We start from the raw sequence: 16,178 nt of genomic DNA on the forward strand, positions 1-16,178 counted from the left end.
GCATGTTCTGTTAAAGTTTAGTATTTCACAAAATACAAAATGTCATTTCAGAATAGTTTTTTTTCCTTATGACCCAGATTTTATTTATTTGACTGGATCACATGTATTGAGGGAGAGTGGTCATAAATAAATAAATTGTGCAAACTTACACTAGTCCTATCAAAAATGTTTGGTCTCTGTCTAACTCTGTTTTAGATTACAGAAGTTGCATTATTCAAAAGAGATACAATCCTAATTGCAAAATGCATTTATTCAGAGATCAATGATATTTGTAGTGGGGAAACTCTTGTGTCTCTCTGATGTGTATAGATTGACATTTATGACTACCACTGAAAATGTTTCCTCTAAAATGATTCATGAGGAAAAGGGAACAGAAGTTCTAGACTATGTGATTTATCAGATTTTGTGCTAGCATAATAATACATTACTGACCTATTTTTAAAAAGTTTTCAAAGATATTTAAAAGTGCAGTCAAGAAAAAAGAGGGAAAAATAGAAAACAGATTTACAAGCTATATAAAATTGAATAAGGATTTTCAAAGTAACATATTAGTACTGCACATAAAGGTGATCTTATATCAATTTAGTAGTTTAAAACCATTGTCAAAATCAAATTAGTAATCACTAATTAGTAAATGGGATCAATACAATAAAAATCATCAATCAGAATAAACAATTAACAGGAGTTTCTATCTAATTTGAGAAAGCCTGTCTTTGTTACAATGAATCAGGTAAAATCTAATATTTTAAAGCTTTTGTTAAGAGAAACACAAACCCTGGATGTGGTACAAGTCTATGTGCAGAATTATAGTCCATAAATGGCTTCCATGTTAAATAAAATTCAGTATCAGACTTGTTTTTTAAATACAACCGGACAATGTAAATGGGTTCTCCGTGCCCTTACTATGGCCAAAAAACTGATATTGCAACATTGGAAAGATAAATGTATGGCTCCATTTATTCAATGGACTGAAGACCTGATTGTACTTGCTACTTATTAGCAGATTGCCTATAGACATAGAGTTTGTAGGGACAAGCCTAATGAAATATGGGACTCATTTATACAAAATGCACTGGGTTAAAAAAAAAAAAAGGATAGTCATATATCTCTATTAGAAATATATATGTACTTGAATAATATTTGTACTAGATAAGTATATATAGAATTGTAACTTGTACTATTATAATGATATTTTAACTTTTGTTGTATTTTTTCACTTTGATATTAAAGAACTTTTATGTATTTTTTACCTTTTTTGTAATTTAAAAAAATTAATAAAAATTAATTTAAAAGACTTGTTTTTTAAATACAGTTATTGTTGACATTGATGCTTCCTCCCAACATTAATTATATGTAAGTTCTACTAATAAAGTATCCTATTGGTCGTTATTACAAATGTGCAAATGAACCAACTCCACAGCCAATTCAGAATATTTGGGCATGTGAAATGCCAGTATGTGTTATTGAATTATTTGTTTGGAGTGATCCAAACTAACTGGGAAAAACATACAATTTGTATCTATTATTTACTTTTAGTAAATTTGCAAGCCGCCTGACTCCAAAATGACCCTGGGCAGCTTACACTTAAATAGGAAAAAGAAATAAAGAATCTAAGTATCTGCAAAGACTAAGTAACAACCAATCATTCAGGGTTCCACAAGTACCCTATCCCAGGGCCCGGGAAAACAGACAGGCTTTTAACAGCTTGCAGAATATCATCAAGGTAGGAGCTAAATGAACCTCTAGGGGATATTATTCCAGAGGAGAGGTGCCACAACAGAGAAAGCATCCTTCCTGGGTCCCAATAGAAGGCACTGCTTAATCAAGGGGACCTCGATTACACATTTTATATATTTAAGCATCAGTTTGCTTGGTGATTTTATAATTTTTAATATACAGTCAACAGTTTCAAAAGATTCCAAATGACAATCCCAAATGTTGCTTCACCTTCAGTTTTTCCTTCTCTATACTCATCTTGGAAAATACAGCATACAAAGACTTCTGCTCCTACTCTAACAACAGATTTTCATTTTTCAGATGACTATCCCTAATTTGTAGAAGACAGATTCATGTCAAATTATGCTAACTTGGAAACTAAACTAGCAACTGATCAATTTGTTAAAACATTTACAGCTATCAATATGATATTAGGAGAGGTACTAATATCAGCAGCCAAGATAAAACAGACTATTGTTCTCAAATTATGAGTGGTCCCTCAGACTGCCCCAATAATTACCTTTGTACCAAGATATTAAATGTAGAAGCAAACTGGAAAAATTGTATGGCTGTAACTGTATCAAAAATTTCCAACACAGAATCAATTTAAAATATCAGAATCTTAACAATCTCAGAATTGGGGGAAAATATAGAAAGGAGTTTAGCACATTTACCAAATGAAAATGATGAACCTACATCTCAAAAGAGCAGATTCAGGCAAGCTGCATACATAAAGCAACATTACTTACTCTATAGTTTCATCAAAATCAGAGATTTCAATGCAGAATACAAGACTTCTGCTTAAAGAACATTATTATACAGGGTATACCAAAAGTAAGATCTCTTAGGTAATTTATTATACAAATTACATTAAATGTTTGAATTGGTTCCCATTTTCTTCTAAATGCTTCCTTACTCGTTTGATGTACCTTTGAACATTCCTAATTTCAGTGACATTTTCTCTAAAAAAATATTCATTAATAAAATTAATAAAACATATTGTGATTGGTCTATGGGGCCTGACTTTTGGTATACCCTGTCTATTGCGAAAACTGGTACAAGTAAAATATTCAACATTTGTCAATATATATTATGTTATTGAAGTTGGACATAATCTTCTATATATTGTCCTGACTACAGCTGCTTATTTTCTTAACAGGTTAGCATTCACATACTTCTGCCCTTAATTTCAGTTAATCTAAGGCAGTAGCTAAGTACCCACCTGCACGTTGGCCAAAACAATCAGAACCCACCTTATCTTATGTTGTTCTTCCCCAATCACATTAGTCCATAAGGCTAATTGTGTGTTACAGTATTTAATATCCCGTTAGTATATAAATAATTCATTAGTATGTATGAAAGCAAAATTATCCCAAGGTTTTAATATAATTTGTATATAAAAACCATTGTACACATATTTTATTTGTAGACAAACCTTAATAAATACCATAGTGTTTTTATAATTAAAAAACCCCTCCATCATAGGACAAAGCACACAAATTGAAACAAAAGATTAAAAGTGTTGGTGTAACACATAAGAAGCAAGCTAAAAATATTCAGACTGAAGATTTTGCAACCATAGTATAAACTAATTTATTAAGCTATAAGGCTATATGGCAGTAAAACTGTACCTAATGGATTAAAAAAAAATCTAATGTATCAGAACTACTGAAATTGCTCCTTTGATTTGGCTATCATTTACAAAGGACTTCAACTTACCGAGTTCCATCTGCTTTCCAACTTACTTTATATGGCTTCTGCTCTAACAATTTAATATTCTGTTCATCCATCGAAACAGGTTGTGCCCCAGGGAATCCAGTCCTAATGAGAGGGGGTGAAAGATAATAGTTAATAGTACCCAGTACCAACCATTTCTAATCAGTCTTTCACAAATAGCAGTCCCTCCCTTCCTTCCTTCCTTCCTTCCTTCCTTCCTTCCTTCCTTCCATCCTTCCATCCTTCCTTCCTTCCTTCCTTCCTTCCTTCCTTCCTTCCTTCCTTCCTTCCTTCCTTCCTTCCTTCCTTCCTTCTATGAGTTTGAATGTAGGAATATTTTCAATAAGGTGGCATAAGCAATCTTCTTTGTACCCCATTTAATGTAATGCTGGACCTTCAGATGATTTCTAAATTAAAGTAGCTTTTGTTATAAAAGAACATTATTTAGAACACTGCATACTATTTAACTGCATGCCCCTTTATGATCAGTTTAGTACTGCAATTATAAAATTAAAGTCTTGAGCTAGATGTTGATAGCTTAAGATTAAGGATTGACAAGAAAGAGCTAAAAATGATATTAGACATTGTCAGATAACTGTCACACACCCGTGTAGAAAGATACATTGACAATTCCTCTAATAAGCCTGAACCTTTTCTCTATTTTTCAGAAGAATTACTTTTTCAGATTATTTAATGGAAGAAATAAATGTGTTAGAAACAATTACATTTTTGAGAGCGCTTCTGGCATTTATGCTTTACATATAGCTAAAAGCGAACTGGATGTTGCGGTTGTTTTTTTTATTTTAATTTAGATAGGGTTGGGCTGCTATAGAGTTCAAAGATTTAACAGCAACAGTTTGACTGTATATAGCCTAACTCAAAAGATACTGCAGCCTTTGAAGAGGCATACACACCAATAAAGAAAGCAAAATGTTATAAAATTAAAATAAGATGAAATTTAAGAAATAACATTACCTATATAATGTATCTCACAAATATTTCCAGAAAACTTTGTGGGGAAGTACAGTGTTTATTGGCAGTGGGAAAGTGACTAATAGGATGTATGAAGGACTCAGCTAATTCAAATACTGAAAGCCAAAAAATATATCCGATAGTCATATAGCCTACATAATTATTATTTAGCTAGTACTTTTTATAATTTGAAGGCTGTAATTCTAAACTCATTTGCTCACTGAAATTAATGTGGATTCTTTTGAATAAAAAAAATTGACTCAAAATCACTGCAAAATTCTCAGAATTGATTTCAATGGACTAAATTATAGATTTATCAATGCAATTTTAAATATACAATTTTAATGCTGTACAGGTTTGTGAAAATGTTGTCCCTACAGCAATATTTTTTTATACCAGCATCACCACAACTGAATCAATCACTTCATAAGAAATCCATATGATCTTATCTGAAGACGCTTCTTATTTTGATATTTCACTTGTGCTGGTTCTTAAAAATACCTAGTAAAAGTGATGTAAGATACAGGTCCTCATTTACAGATCAGGTCTAAGCAACTCCCAAAATCCTTAGATATTGCCCATGTTGACGAAGGGATTTATGGGAGTTAAAGTCCAGAACATCACGAGGGCACCACTTTGTTTAGCTTAGTTACAGAATATTCAAACTACATTTTAAAAATAACATTCACGTACCCTTTCCAGCCACAAAATTGTTGGCATTTAAGTTGGATTTCTCCTAGCTTTGGTTGAGTTGTCACTTGAATTACACGTTTAACTGATATTCCTTCCAAAAACACTGCACCCTAAAATGTAACAAAGAACATAACAATTTTAGAATACTATCAGCAACACTCAGAATGATTTCAAATTTATCAAGATTTCAACATTTAGTGAACTTAGTTTTAAGCTTAGAATTGATTGATTGAATCGATTATGTGCCATCAAATCAGTATCGACTCTTAGCGACCACATAGATTTTCTCCATGAGCCCCTAACCTGAACTTTCAGATCTTCCAATGGTGCACCCATCACCACTATAACTGAGCCCATCCACCTTGCAAATTTAGAATAAGAGAAAGAAATTAACAAACATTATAAATGTTTGCCATCTCTTCACTTCTAATGCAGAAGAATGATTTAATCAAAACCTAATCTTCTACCCAATCACAATGCATAGTTAATCTAAAGAAGTCACTATCATAAGATGATCACTAAATATACCCATGGAGGAAAAAGACTGTAATAGCTACTAATCATTATGGCTCAACTGGACATCTAGGATCAGAAGTAACAATCTAAAGACACAGGGAAAGTTGCTTGCTTAAAGTAATAGAAAATTTCCTTCTGAGTAGGTTCCTAAATGCAGAAGAGAAAGAAAGAAAGACAGAGAATTGAAGAAAACGGTGAACCAAAAAGAACAGGAATAATAGGAATAAATAAATGGGAATCAGAGAAACTATGTGTTATTGATTAGAAGACAAGAAGCACATTTTAGAATCTCAAAATTAAGTCAGTTAGCCATGAGATTCTGGCAACCTGAGCTTCAGTGACAGAAATACTCAGTTCCATATCTGTCTAAATTGATTACCATCCTTACTAACCTCAGACAATGATTAAAAAATTAGAGTTGGGTAAATTATTCACCTGAAGCTTGAATTATCTACTATGAGCAATGTTTTAATTCAAATAACACTGACTAGAAGTTTCAAAAGTTACATATAGTATAATGTTAGCAAATATCATCTTTAACCCCTGAAATGTTTTATGTATATAAAACTACTGTACACAGTTGTTTATAGGGTATATGGATTATAATTATATTTATTTTGCTTTCTGATTTATTGTACACCACCAGAGCAACCATGTTCAAGATGATCAGCCATATACATTCATTCAATCAATCAATCAATCAATCAATCAATCAATCAAATGGAGAAAAGATATTTTAGCTTCCATTTATTCAGCCATTTTACTTTCCAGCTCATATGGAACTTGTTGAGGAGGGCATAATTGGGATGAAAACTGTCACACATAAATCAGACATTAAAAAATGAAGCCACTAAGCATGGAATTTAATCAACAAGCACAGAGCCAGGCAAAATAAGAAACATTATAATTTAAGATGCAGTCAAATCATAAATGTGTCAAAACATTTAAAAGCCATAAGGGAGGGAAGCCATCTTATAATCTGAGACAGAATGTGTCATGACAAAGGTGGCTCTCTCCCATATTTACCATTCAGCATATTTATGTGCTTGTGCAAGTTATTTAAAACAGAGTTTCCCTTGCCAACCTCATGTGAAAGCAAGTGGTCCCTCAGATTAATCTGATACTATAATGTCTTTTGTTTAAAGGCAATAATACATTTTAATTGAACTCAGAAATTAATTAATGTAAGTACTGGATAAACTCTACCAATTATCACCTTTTGAGTAGTCAAATGATTTTCAAAAACAGCAACAAGTAGGCTGGGTTCACACAACATGCTAAGCCACAATTTATTTAACAAATTATGTGTTGATTCACAACTGATGGAGTCCTACTTTAAGTAATAAACCATGGCTAACAAACCACAACATACTAAATGAAAACCAAATAAACCATACAAGAGCCTGGCACTGCCTTGTAATTAAGTCTCCAGACCTTAGCAACCAGCAAAAGTGTTTAGTTGCATGCCCATTTATTTTCTCATTTATAGTATTGTTAGGTCACCTTTCATCAATTGTAATTGATCATTTTTCACTATCCAATATAACAATAATATAATTCACCAGTTCTACCAGAAGGTAATTCTACAGATGCTTGCAAGAACAAATGATGAAATAACAGCTTATGAACAGTTTATGTTGGCCTAGTTAATGATGAATGACAGGTGAGTTTAATGACTCTGTTTCGCCTAAGAACAGCAAGCTTTCAAGGGGATTTCCTTCTATTCTGGTCTCTAATGTACAGGACCAAGTCAGAATTCAAGTAAAGACATGAGCAGAAAACAGAAGACACATTGGCTGAGTTCACACATTTTGCTAAACTGAAACCAAATAATTTTAGCTTGGCTTAATTCAGTTAATTCTAGCAAGAAAGTCCCAGCTCAACCTTCTTCATAAAACATGATTAGGGCAAACAGATATATCACATGTTGCAGATTCCTTTTGAATACCCACTTGATGACAATTGTGGATTGATTTCTGTAGAAGAATGGAACAACTAATAAATCTTAGTACAGAAGAGGATGCAAAGCCATGTAACTGAAATCAGTGTCCCTAGCTAGAAATTCTTGCTTGAATTAACACTTCTTTCAGCATATATCGCTGGGGATGAAAAGAAGTCGATACCATGAAAGAATCTTAATGGAAAAATAATAGAAACAGAAAATAGGGAAAAAAACCAGTCTTAATAAAAAAGAAACTAGCAAGGAATGAAGTGAGTAGCCAAAACTATCTCTGGCCCACAGGTTTGGGCATACAGCATCAAGGCTGGGATTACATTTATGCTGCCTGGTCAACATAAGGGCAGCTCCATAGGAGTTAGAGGAACTTCATGCCACAGTCTGGTACAGGGGCTAATGCTGTTCTGCTGGCTGTGCTTTGTAGATGCCATGCAGGATGGAGGCATACACAGCTGGCACTGCAGCCAACTATCCAGAGGCAACAGATGAACATGTTAAGGAAGACTGCTCTGCCCCAGCTATGCATCTTCCAACCCAGGTTGCTCAAGTATAAAGCATGCAACATGCCACTGCTAAAATTGCACATTCCCAGCATCAGGGCTAGACGAAAGGGAACACCATGGAGGTGGAGCATAAGCATTTCCAAGAAGAGCCCTACAGGGAAGCAGAGATTGGAAATTCACTCTCTGGCTCTGATTTTCAATCCTAGGGAGATATGCATATGGAGTGCTGAATCAGGTTGGGGGGTTGTTGATGTGTGGAAGATAGTTCACATCAGGCTGGGCAGGGACGGAATACTGAGCAGCAAATGACCCTACCGTGGTACATCATATTTGGTAGGAGAATGGTCCTTTGGAGGCAAAAACTGGCAGGAGTGGCAAAACCTGAACTATTTATTTGTCACCCAGTTTCAATATTTAGCCACCAATCACAAAAGCAACCATTAATCATATGGCCAGTCTAGAATGCTTGCTTATTTATTCACTTATCAACTTTATACAAGTTTATTATTTTCACTTATCAAGTTTATACAAGTTTATTATTTTCTAGACCACCCAACTGTTCTGGGCAGCTTGACATACACAAGAACTATAAAGTTAACAATAAAGCCCAAGACATAGCATCACCCAGAGGGAACAACAATCAAATTCTATCTCCCACCAGAATAGACATAAAGTCCCACCCGATCACACAGAGAGGGCATGCTTCGGACCCCTTTGGTGAAAGAACTTCGACTGGCGGGGTCCAGAAGGCAGGCCTTCTCTGCGGTAGCCCCTGCTCTTTGGAACATTCTGCCCCTGGAGGCGCGATTGGTCCCCACACTCCTGGCCTTCCATAAGGCTTTGAAGACCTGGTTCTGCCACCTGGCCTGGGGTGGGGTGGGAATACCTCAAACATGGGGATGGCTAGCCCCATAGAGGCCTTCTGCCTTCAGCCTCAGATTTTTCACCCTCTTGGACTCTCCTTCTCCTTTTTAGTAATGTTTATAATTAAGGTTTTATGTATTTATATATTTTATGTTTTTAATGTTTGTTGTGAATCGCCCAGAGTTCCCCCATTGGGAGGAGATGGGCGGTTGAAAAATGTAATTAATAAATAAATAAATAAATAAATAAATAAAGTCCCACATACGAGAACCTGAGACTGGGTTGTGTGAAAATGTGAAACTAGGCTGAAGTTGCCATAATCTAAAAACAGAGAAGGCATGTATGCAGAGAGGACAAAAGGTAGGAATCTTGTCAAAAGACCCTTTCATGAGTTAGATGAGAAAGAATCAAGTTATTAAGGATCAAAGGAGAAATGTTATCAGAAGACAGTCAAAGGAGCCTGGGGGAGGTGGGCACTGACCACAGGAAAAAAATCCTAATCCCATCAACAGCTACCAGACTTGTGAATCAGCAAAGCAAGGGCTTTAGAGGATAAAAGGGAAGCCCACCCACTCTTGGAGTTGTTCTGGATCCAGACTTGGTAGCTTCCATCCCTCTAGCTAGTAGTACACAGACAGCCTAGTTGAGAAGGATGGTGGCAAGTGGGGATGAGCATGTGGGTGAGAGAGAGACAGAAGGAATATCCAGTGAAGTTTTGCTGCAACTTTGAATTCATCAGGTCTCCATGTATTTCATCAGAACCTTATGGACCCCAGTATTCAGTTGATTTGTGTGTGTTCCTAAATATTTTCTGGCTATTGACCAAGGCTGTGTGTTTCATACACTCTAGATCCATCTATCTGGAAACCCAGGTAGAGAGCAGGAGAGGGCTGTGAGATCTGCATGCCTCAACAGGCTGTATGTGCACAAGTGAATGACCACAAGCCAAACCTGGATGTGCACATAACACACACAACTATACTAACACATACTCTTCTGGGGAAAGAGATACGTTTTCAATGCTCTTTTAAAGTGGTACAGTAAGGATCACACAAATCTCCAGGGGCATGCTGTTTCAGAGGACACACATAATAACAGAGAAGGTCTGTTCCTGGGTCCTGCTAGATAGTATTGTTTAGTCAATGGGACCCAGAATCAGCCAACTGTATCAGATCATACTATATAGGCAAAAACCACAGGAAACAAATGGTTCCTTAAGTAACTAGGCCCTATACCATGTAGAACTTTAAAGGTGACAACCAGCACTTTCAATTGCACTCAGAAGTCTACTGGTAACCAATGCACCTCATAAAACATGGGGGCTAAACGGGCATGATGTGGCCTGCTCATTACTGCTCATGCTGCTGCATTCTGAACCAGCTACAGCTTCTGAACAATCTTCAAAAGCAGCTCCACATAGAGTATATTGCAATAATCTGTCCATGAGGTGACAAAGTCATGAGTGACCATAAAAAGGACTTCCCAGTCCAGGAAAGTGTGCAACTGATGGACAAAATCATCTGTTGAAAGGCACTCCTCACCACAGCTGCCATGCTGTGAGTCCAAAAGGACTGTAGATTGTGTAGCAGGCCCAAATGGGATAGCATGACCCCTTTCAGGATCAAAGATAGAAGATCTCCAGCATCAGGTGGCCAAAGCACCCACAGCCACTCAGTCTTGCCAGGTTCAGCTTGAGCTTGTTCCTCCCCATTCAAACTGTCAGCTTCCAGGCATTGGGACATGACTTCAACAGCATTTCTTGGGCTTGCCCAGGGTCAAGCTATACAACTTGAGAGTCATCAGCACATTTATGATACATCAGATGTCCTGACTCAGAGGTTTCATGTAGATATTAAACAGGAGAGGCAAGAGCATCAAGGCTTGAAGCACCCCACAAATCAGGGGCATCAGGCTCAACTTCTCTTCTCCAACTAACATCAGTTGGGCTGGCCATGGAGAAAGGAGAACCACCACTCCCTGCAGTCAGTCCAGAAGTATACCAAAATTAATTGTACTGAAAGCTACTAAGAGATCAAGAAAAACCAGGATGGTTGCACCTTCCACCATTCCAACTCCACTACATCATCAAGCACTATCTCCATACTATGTCCCGACCTGAACCTAGCTGTATATTATGCTAATATAACTAAAGCAAGTGTATAATGGCCAACTTTCTCCAGAAATAGTTATTAAAACATATATAATCACCCCTGGCTACAGTTCCCACTAAATTATCTCATAGCATTTCCACCCAATCAGCCTATAGCCAGAAAAGCCTGGAACTGGTTATCATAACAATTTTTTTATCTCCAGGTTAAAGCTGCACAAACTGAACAGCATCCATAAGAATAAGACAGTTGCCAAAGCCCTCCTTGGATCTAGGATGTCAGCAATTACTGTCTACTCACAAATATTTCTTTTTGAAACAGGGATTCAACAGGATGGTGTCTATATACTTGCAGACTTTTTAGAGGATACCAAATCATCTTGACCCTTTTCAGTTTGAGTTCAAGTCTTGTTTTAGGAATCAGCCATGGTAGCTTTGATTGATGGCTTTGCCAGAAAGACATATAGAGTGACTCTGTTGAGCCTACTTGATCCTATTTGTTCTCTTAGCAGCTTTTTGCTACTTGCAGGGATAGTCTCAGAGAATAGCACTAAGTGATTGTGCTTCCCCTTGGCAATTATGCTATGGGATATAAGGCATTATTTTATTCCCAATACTATTTAACAACTATATGAAGTTGCTGGGGACAGTCATCAATCTACTTTTCCATAACATCTGAATCAGGAAAGGCTACATATATTCTGAACCAGCATCTGGATACAGTAATAAATGGGTAAGAGTTAATAAACTGAGACTGAATCTTGTCAAGACACAGAACGTATGGACAAATAGCTCCTGGGTACAAGCATAGCAAGGGGGTTGCCTATTTCAAATGGGGTTGCACTCCCTCGGGGGGGGGGGAAACAGGCTAGGGTTAAGGTTATTTTGGGGAGGGGGAATGTCCCTGAATCATCTTCATTAAATGGTTAAATGAATTCTGTGTCAAAAGTTTCTATTAACAGCTTCATCTGGTATAGAAACCTCACATTTTCCTAGATAGAGACAGCTGGCTATTGTCATTCATGCACTGCTAACTTCATTACTGTAATGAACTTTAGTGGGTTACCCTTGAATTGGGTTTAAAAGCTGCAGTCCATGCAAAATGCGGCAACACAGTGAAGCAACTGCAATGGCTGCCAATTGGCTATTGAGCCAGGTTCAAAGTTTTGGTTACGATATACAGTACAACCATTGAACAAATTTGTGACCACATGACACATTTCTTTCAGCATTACAGACCTGGTCAATCATTGAGATGATCAGGGGAGAACCTGCTGTCTGTGGTGAGAACTGGAAAATACTCTTTACTACTTATTTGTGGACACAGTGGTTTGATCAAGAAAGTGTGTGGCTCTAAAGGAAATTTAGAGCTGCATCTATAGCTCACAAACAAAATCCCCCAAGGGCCTTACTCCAAGGACTGTTAAATCTTAAAAAACAATACAAGTATTTTCTGAAGGAAATAATAAGCAAGGCTATCTAAGAAGCCTGGAAGTTTTTGATTCAGTCAATCAAGAAGATGAATTCTTTTCTCTTTTGGCAAATCACTACAAATGATCTTGGTTAAGTTCCCCAGAGAACCTAGCCAACAAGAATCCTAGACAAGCATGGGAAGAGCATTTCAAAAATTTGTAGGCAGATTCTGAAATGAAGCTGAATAGGGATTACCCAGCTATGAATAACTGTCTAGTAGGCCATCAGTTTCCTTGATAAAAATGGTTAAACTGGTAAGAACCCCTAAGGGCATGGAATGAAGCAGGTAGTAATTTTGTCCTATCTGAAATAACCAAAATGAACCCAGATGGTTGGGCCCCTCTGTTAGCTTCTTTATTCACCTTTTAAAAAACATTTTATCTAACAGATATTTGAAACCACAACAAAGAAAAAAGAGGAAAATCAAGTAAAAGAAAAAAATAGAAGAGATTTACATTCATGTTGTAAAATTGACCAAGAATTTTCAGTGTGACATTAGATTAGTACTGCATTTAAAGGTGATCTTATATTAATTTATTATTAATCTGAGAAAGCCTATTCTTATTATAATGAATCAGACAAAATCTGACATTTTAAAGCCTTACATTAAGCAAGACGCAAGCTTCAGATGTGGCATAAGTCTGTGCACTGACTATAAATGGTTTCCAGATTAAATTAAATTCAGTATCAGACTTGTTTTTAACTACAAAATTATTTTTTGACAATAATGCATACTCTCACAGCTTAGTTTGCCATTGTTCTAAAAAAGGAATTATGTTTAATTTTCAGTAAGGATAAAATATCAAAGCAGCTGTTATTATATCCAAAGCCAACTGTGTGTGCTTTGTAGGAATATTAAAGCTTAGTAATGCTTAACAGAAAAATAGCTGGCAGGAAAGAAAATATATTTAAGATTTGTTTCATTCTAGGATGAATCATCTTCCAAGATTGTTGAGCTTTATGACATTGCCACCAAAATGATCCAACCTGATTATTGCATTTCCAGCAGATTTTGAATATGAACAACCGACTTCGGCAATCAACACTGGTATAATATACCAACAAAAAATCATCCCGTACCAATTCTAACAGTTGCAGTAAATTTAATATTTATATTCCACCAGTATTCCCAATGCTGCATTATCAATTGTTCTGTTTAGATTCTGTATCTGTTTAATAGTACAATCTTTAATTTGTTTAGTTTATGAATCATATTCCAGTAACAACTTACAAATAAGCCAAGCAGGTATTTTGAATTTTTGTTACAAACTTTTCAAATTTTGTTATGTCTCTGAGTGTTCATCCTGGTTTTGTCATTTCTTTCAAACTATTCTCCCTATTTGAAGATACTGGTACAAATAGGGTATTTCTGACCATTACTAGAAGAAAGTCTCAAAATATTTCAGCTTTGTTTTATTAATGATTAAAAGCCTTTCCAAAGTATCAAAAGCTTTCTTCACATCAAGAAAAATCATATCAGCTTTCTTATTTTGCTGATTAATTGTTCCAATAGCATTCAAAATATATATGATATTATTTTTCATATATTTCTTTGGGGCAAATCCAGTCTGATCCTATTCACTTTCACTGACCAAACAGGACACATCACCAAAGATTTTTTGGGGAGGGGAGGGGTGCAATAATAGTCCCAATATGCAAAAAAGATAACAAGAGAGTCTGGGTAACTATAGACCTATTAGGCTTTTAAGTGTAGTAAGCAAATTATATGCTAAACATATAAACCCAAACCTCCAAGACTGGATGCACTTTAATGGTATAACTAGAAATGAATAAAGATTTAGAACAGGGCATCAAACCATATATCACACTACTGCTTTACATCATTTAATAGAAAGCATTATGCATAAATTAAAGTCTGCCTTATATGTGGCTTTCCTTAATTTAAAATTTACCTTTGAGTCTATATCCAGCATCATCTTATTGGAAAATCTTAAAAATGCATCAATTTATAGGATTTCCTTTCCCTGATTCAGAAGTTTAATAAATCTTTAATAGTGAGATGCAGTCCACAACAGCTGCTCTAAAAATGATAAATATAGAGAGGAGAGAGGCAGAGATATATTTTGGTCCCTGCCCTATTTAATTCTATATTAATTCTATGGCAGATACTTTAGACAACCCAGATATCCGTATTTCCAAAATTGCAGGATTCCCATATTCTTGTACAAGGATGATGCAGCCATCTTCTCACATATTTCCACTGTACTCAAAAGAACAGTAAGATAGGCTAGTCACTGATTTCCAAGGAGTTTAGTATATGCCAAAAAAGCAAAACTACAAAGAGGGATCATTGAGGCCCATACTTATAAATTCTTTTAGATCAGTATTTCATTCTGGAAAGCACACCACAAATATGTCAACCAAATGGCATTAAAAACTTCAATGGCCATTAGGAGTTTCTTTTTCACTAATGGGAGGAGAATAAACAGCAGCTACTTTAAAACATTTTGAGGCCAAACTCTTGGCCCAAATTTAATATAGCATCCATCCAAGTGACAACTTATGCAAACAAAAACAAAAGAAGATGCAGTGCCAACAAAATTCATGAGGTCCCCACCCCTCGGTGACATACCTAATGTACCACTCTTGACTTAAGACTGAGATGCCTCAAATCAAAATGAGAGTTTGGAAGCAGATGATCAGTTTGAGAGCCATTTTCCCCACAGATTTATTATCCTTAGCTCTGGCTGATGACCATTCCATGAATTCAAAAACAGCAACTGAACCAACATTAATGTCTTATGGACTTGTGGTAGAATTTCTTACATCCATTGGTTATGAACAGACTAAAAAGATTATTCTTCAAAAATGATTCTTCTTTAAATGATATGGAATACCAAAACAAGGTTAATAGGATCTCAGAGTAGGAGATCATGGGCTGCAAAATCTACTTGGGAACCTGCAAATTATCTAAGTACACTTACCTTCCCCAGATTGAGAAAAGAATTTTTAAGGCTAGGCACAACGTTCTCCCTTCTGCACTTTTGCAGGGTAGATAGTGTAAAACCCCATTAGCTGAGCGCACTTGCCCATGTGAATCTGGGGAAAGCGAAACAATACAGCATATTCTATTATACTGTGCTTTCTTGGATCTCTGTAAAAGTTATATTTTGCCCTCCTATGCCAAGATCCTGGCAAAACAGATGGGTTTTATGTCAACTTTCATCTTTCAAACACAAAACATTCCATTACCTACACAATAGCCAAATACTGAGTAGCCACCATGTAAATGAGGCAACAGATGATGTAAACATGACATAGTATTATTGTGTGTGTTTTTATAATTTTGTTGATCACTGATTACAAATAAAGACATAGATACAAGATGCTCTTTCTCCATTAGATCACCTATGTTCCAGAATGCTCCTCCCCTGAAATGTATGAAGCAGCTAAATCTTTTAAAAGATTTCTAAAATTTCATGTCTTTTCTAAATGATACTGGATGAATGCAACTTTTTATTTTCCATTTTCCACACCTGGTGTGTGTATAAAACTCATCAAAACACTTCTGGAATAATTCATACATATTCAAACCAACATTTGAATCTGAAATGGGACTGCTTCAAGCTCACAATGGAGTTGTTTCGGACTCAGAATGGTCAGATCAGTATCGAAATACTTCTGGTAAGCTATGAACATC

General features: G+C 35.9%; 1 protein-coding gene across 2 annotated transcripts in view; it reads right to left on the reverse strand.

The window, feature by feature from the left end:
* The window catches only part of RNGTT (RNA guanylyltransferase and 5'-phosphatase), a 132,426-nt gene that overhangs the window by 87,070 nt on the left and 29,178 nt on the right, over positions 1 to 16,178 (reverse strand). For both annotated transcript variants that reach the window (XM_088138398.1, XM_007421783.4), the window contains exons 7-8: positions 5,098 to 5,207; positions 3,436 to 3,537 (exon numbers count right to left, since the gene is read on the reverse strand). In XM_088138398.1, coding sequence (XP_087994524.1) covers positions 3,436 to 3,537; positions 5,098 to 5,207 — 212 coding nt within the window. The remainder of the gene's footprint in view (positions 1 to 3,435; positions 3,538 to 5,097; positions 5,208 to 16,178) is intronic.

The sequence above is a fragment of the Python bivittatus genome, unplaced genomic scaffold (assembly GCF_059951505.1).
Source record: "Python bivittatus isolate LINGU-HERP-01145 unplaced genomic scaffold, Pbiv_v1 ctg000020_np1212, whole genome shotgun sequence".
NCBI lineage: Eukaryota > Metazoa > Chordata > Lepidosauria > Squamata > Pythonidae > Python > Python bivittatus.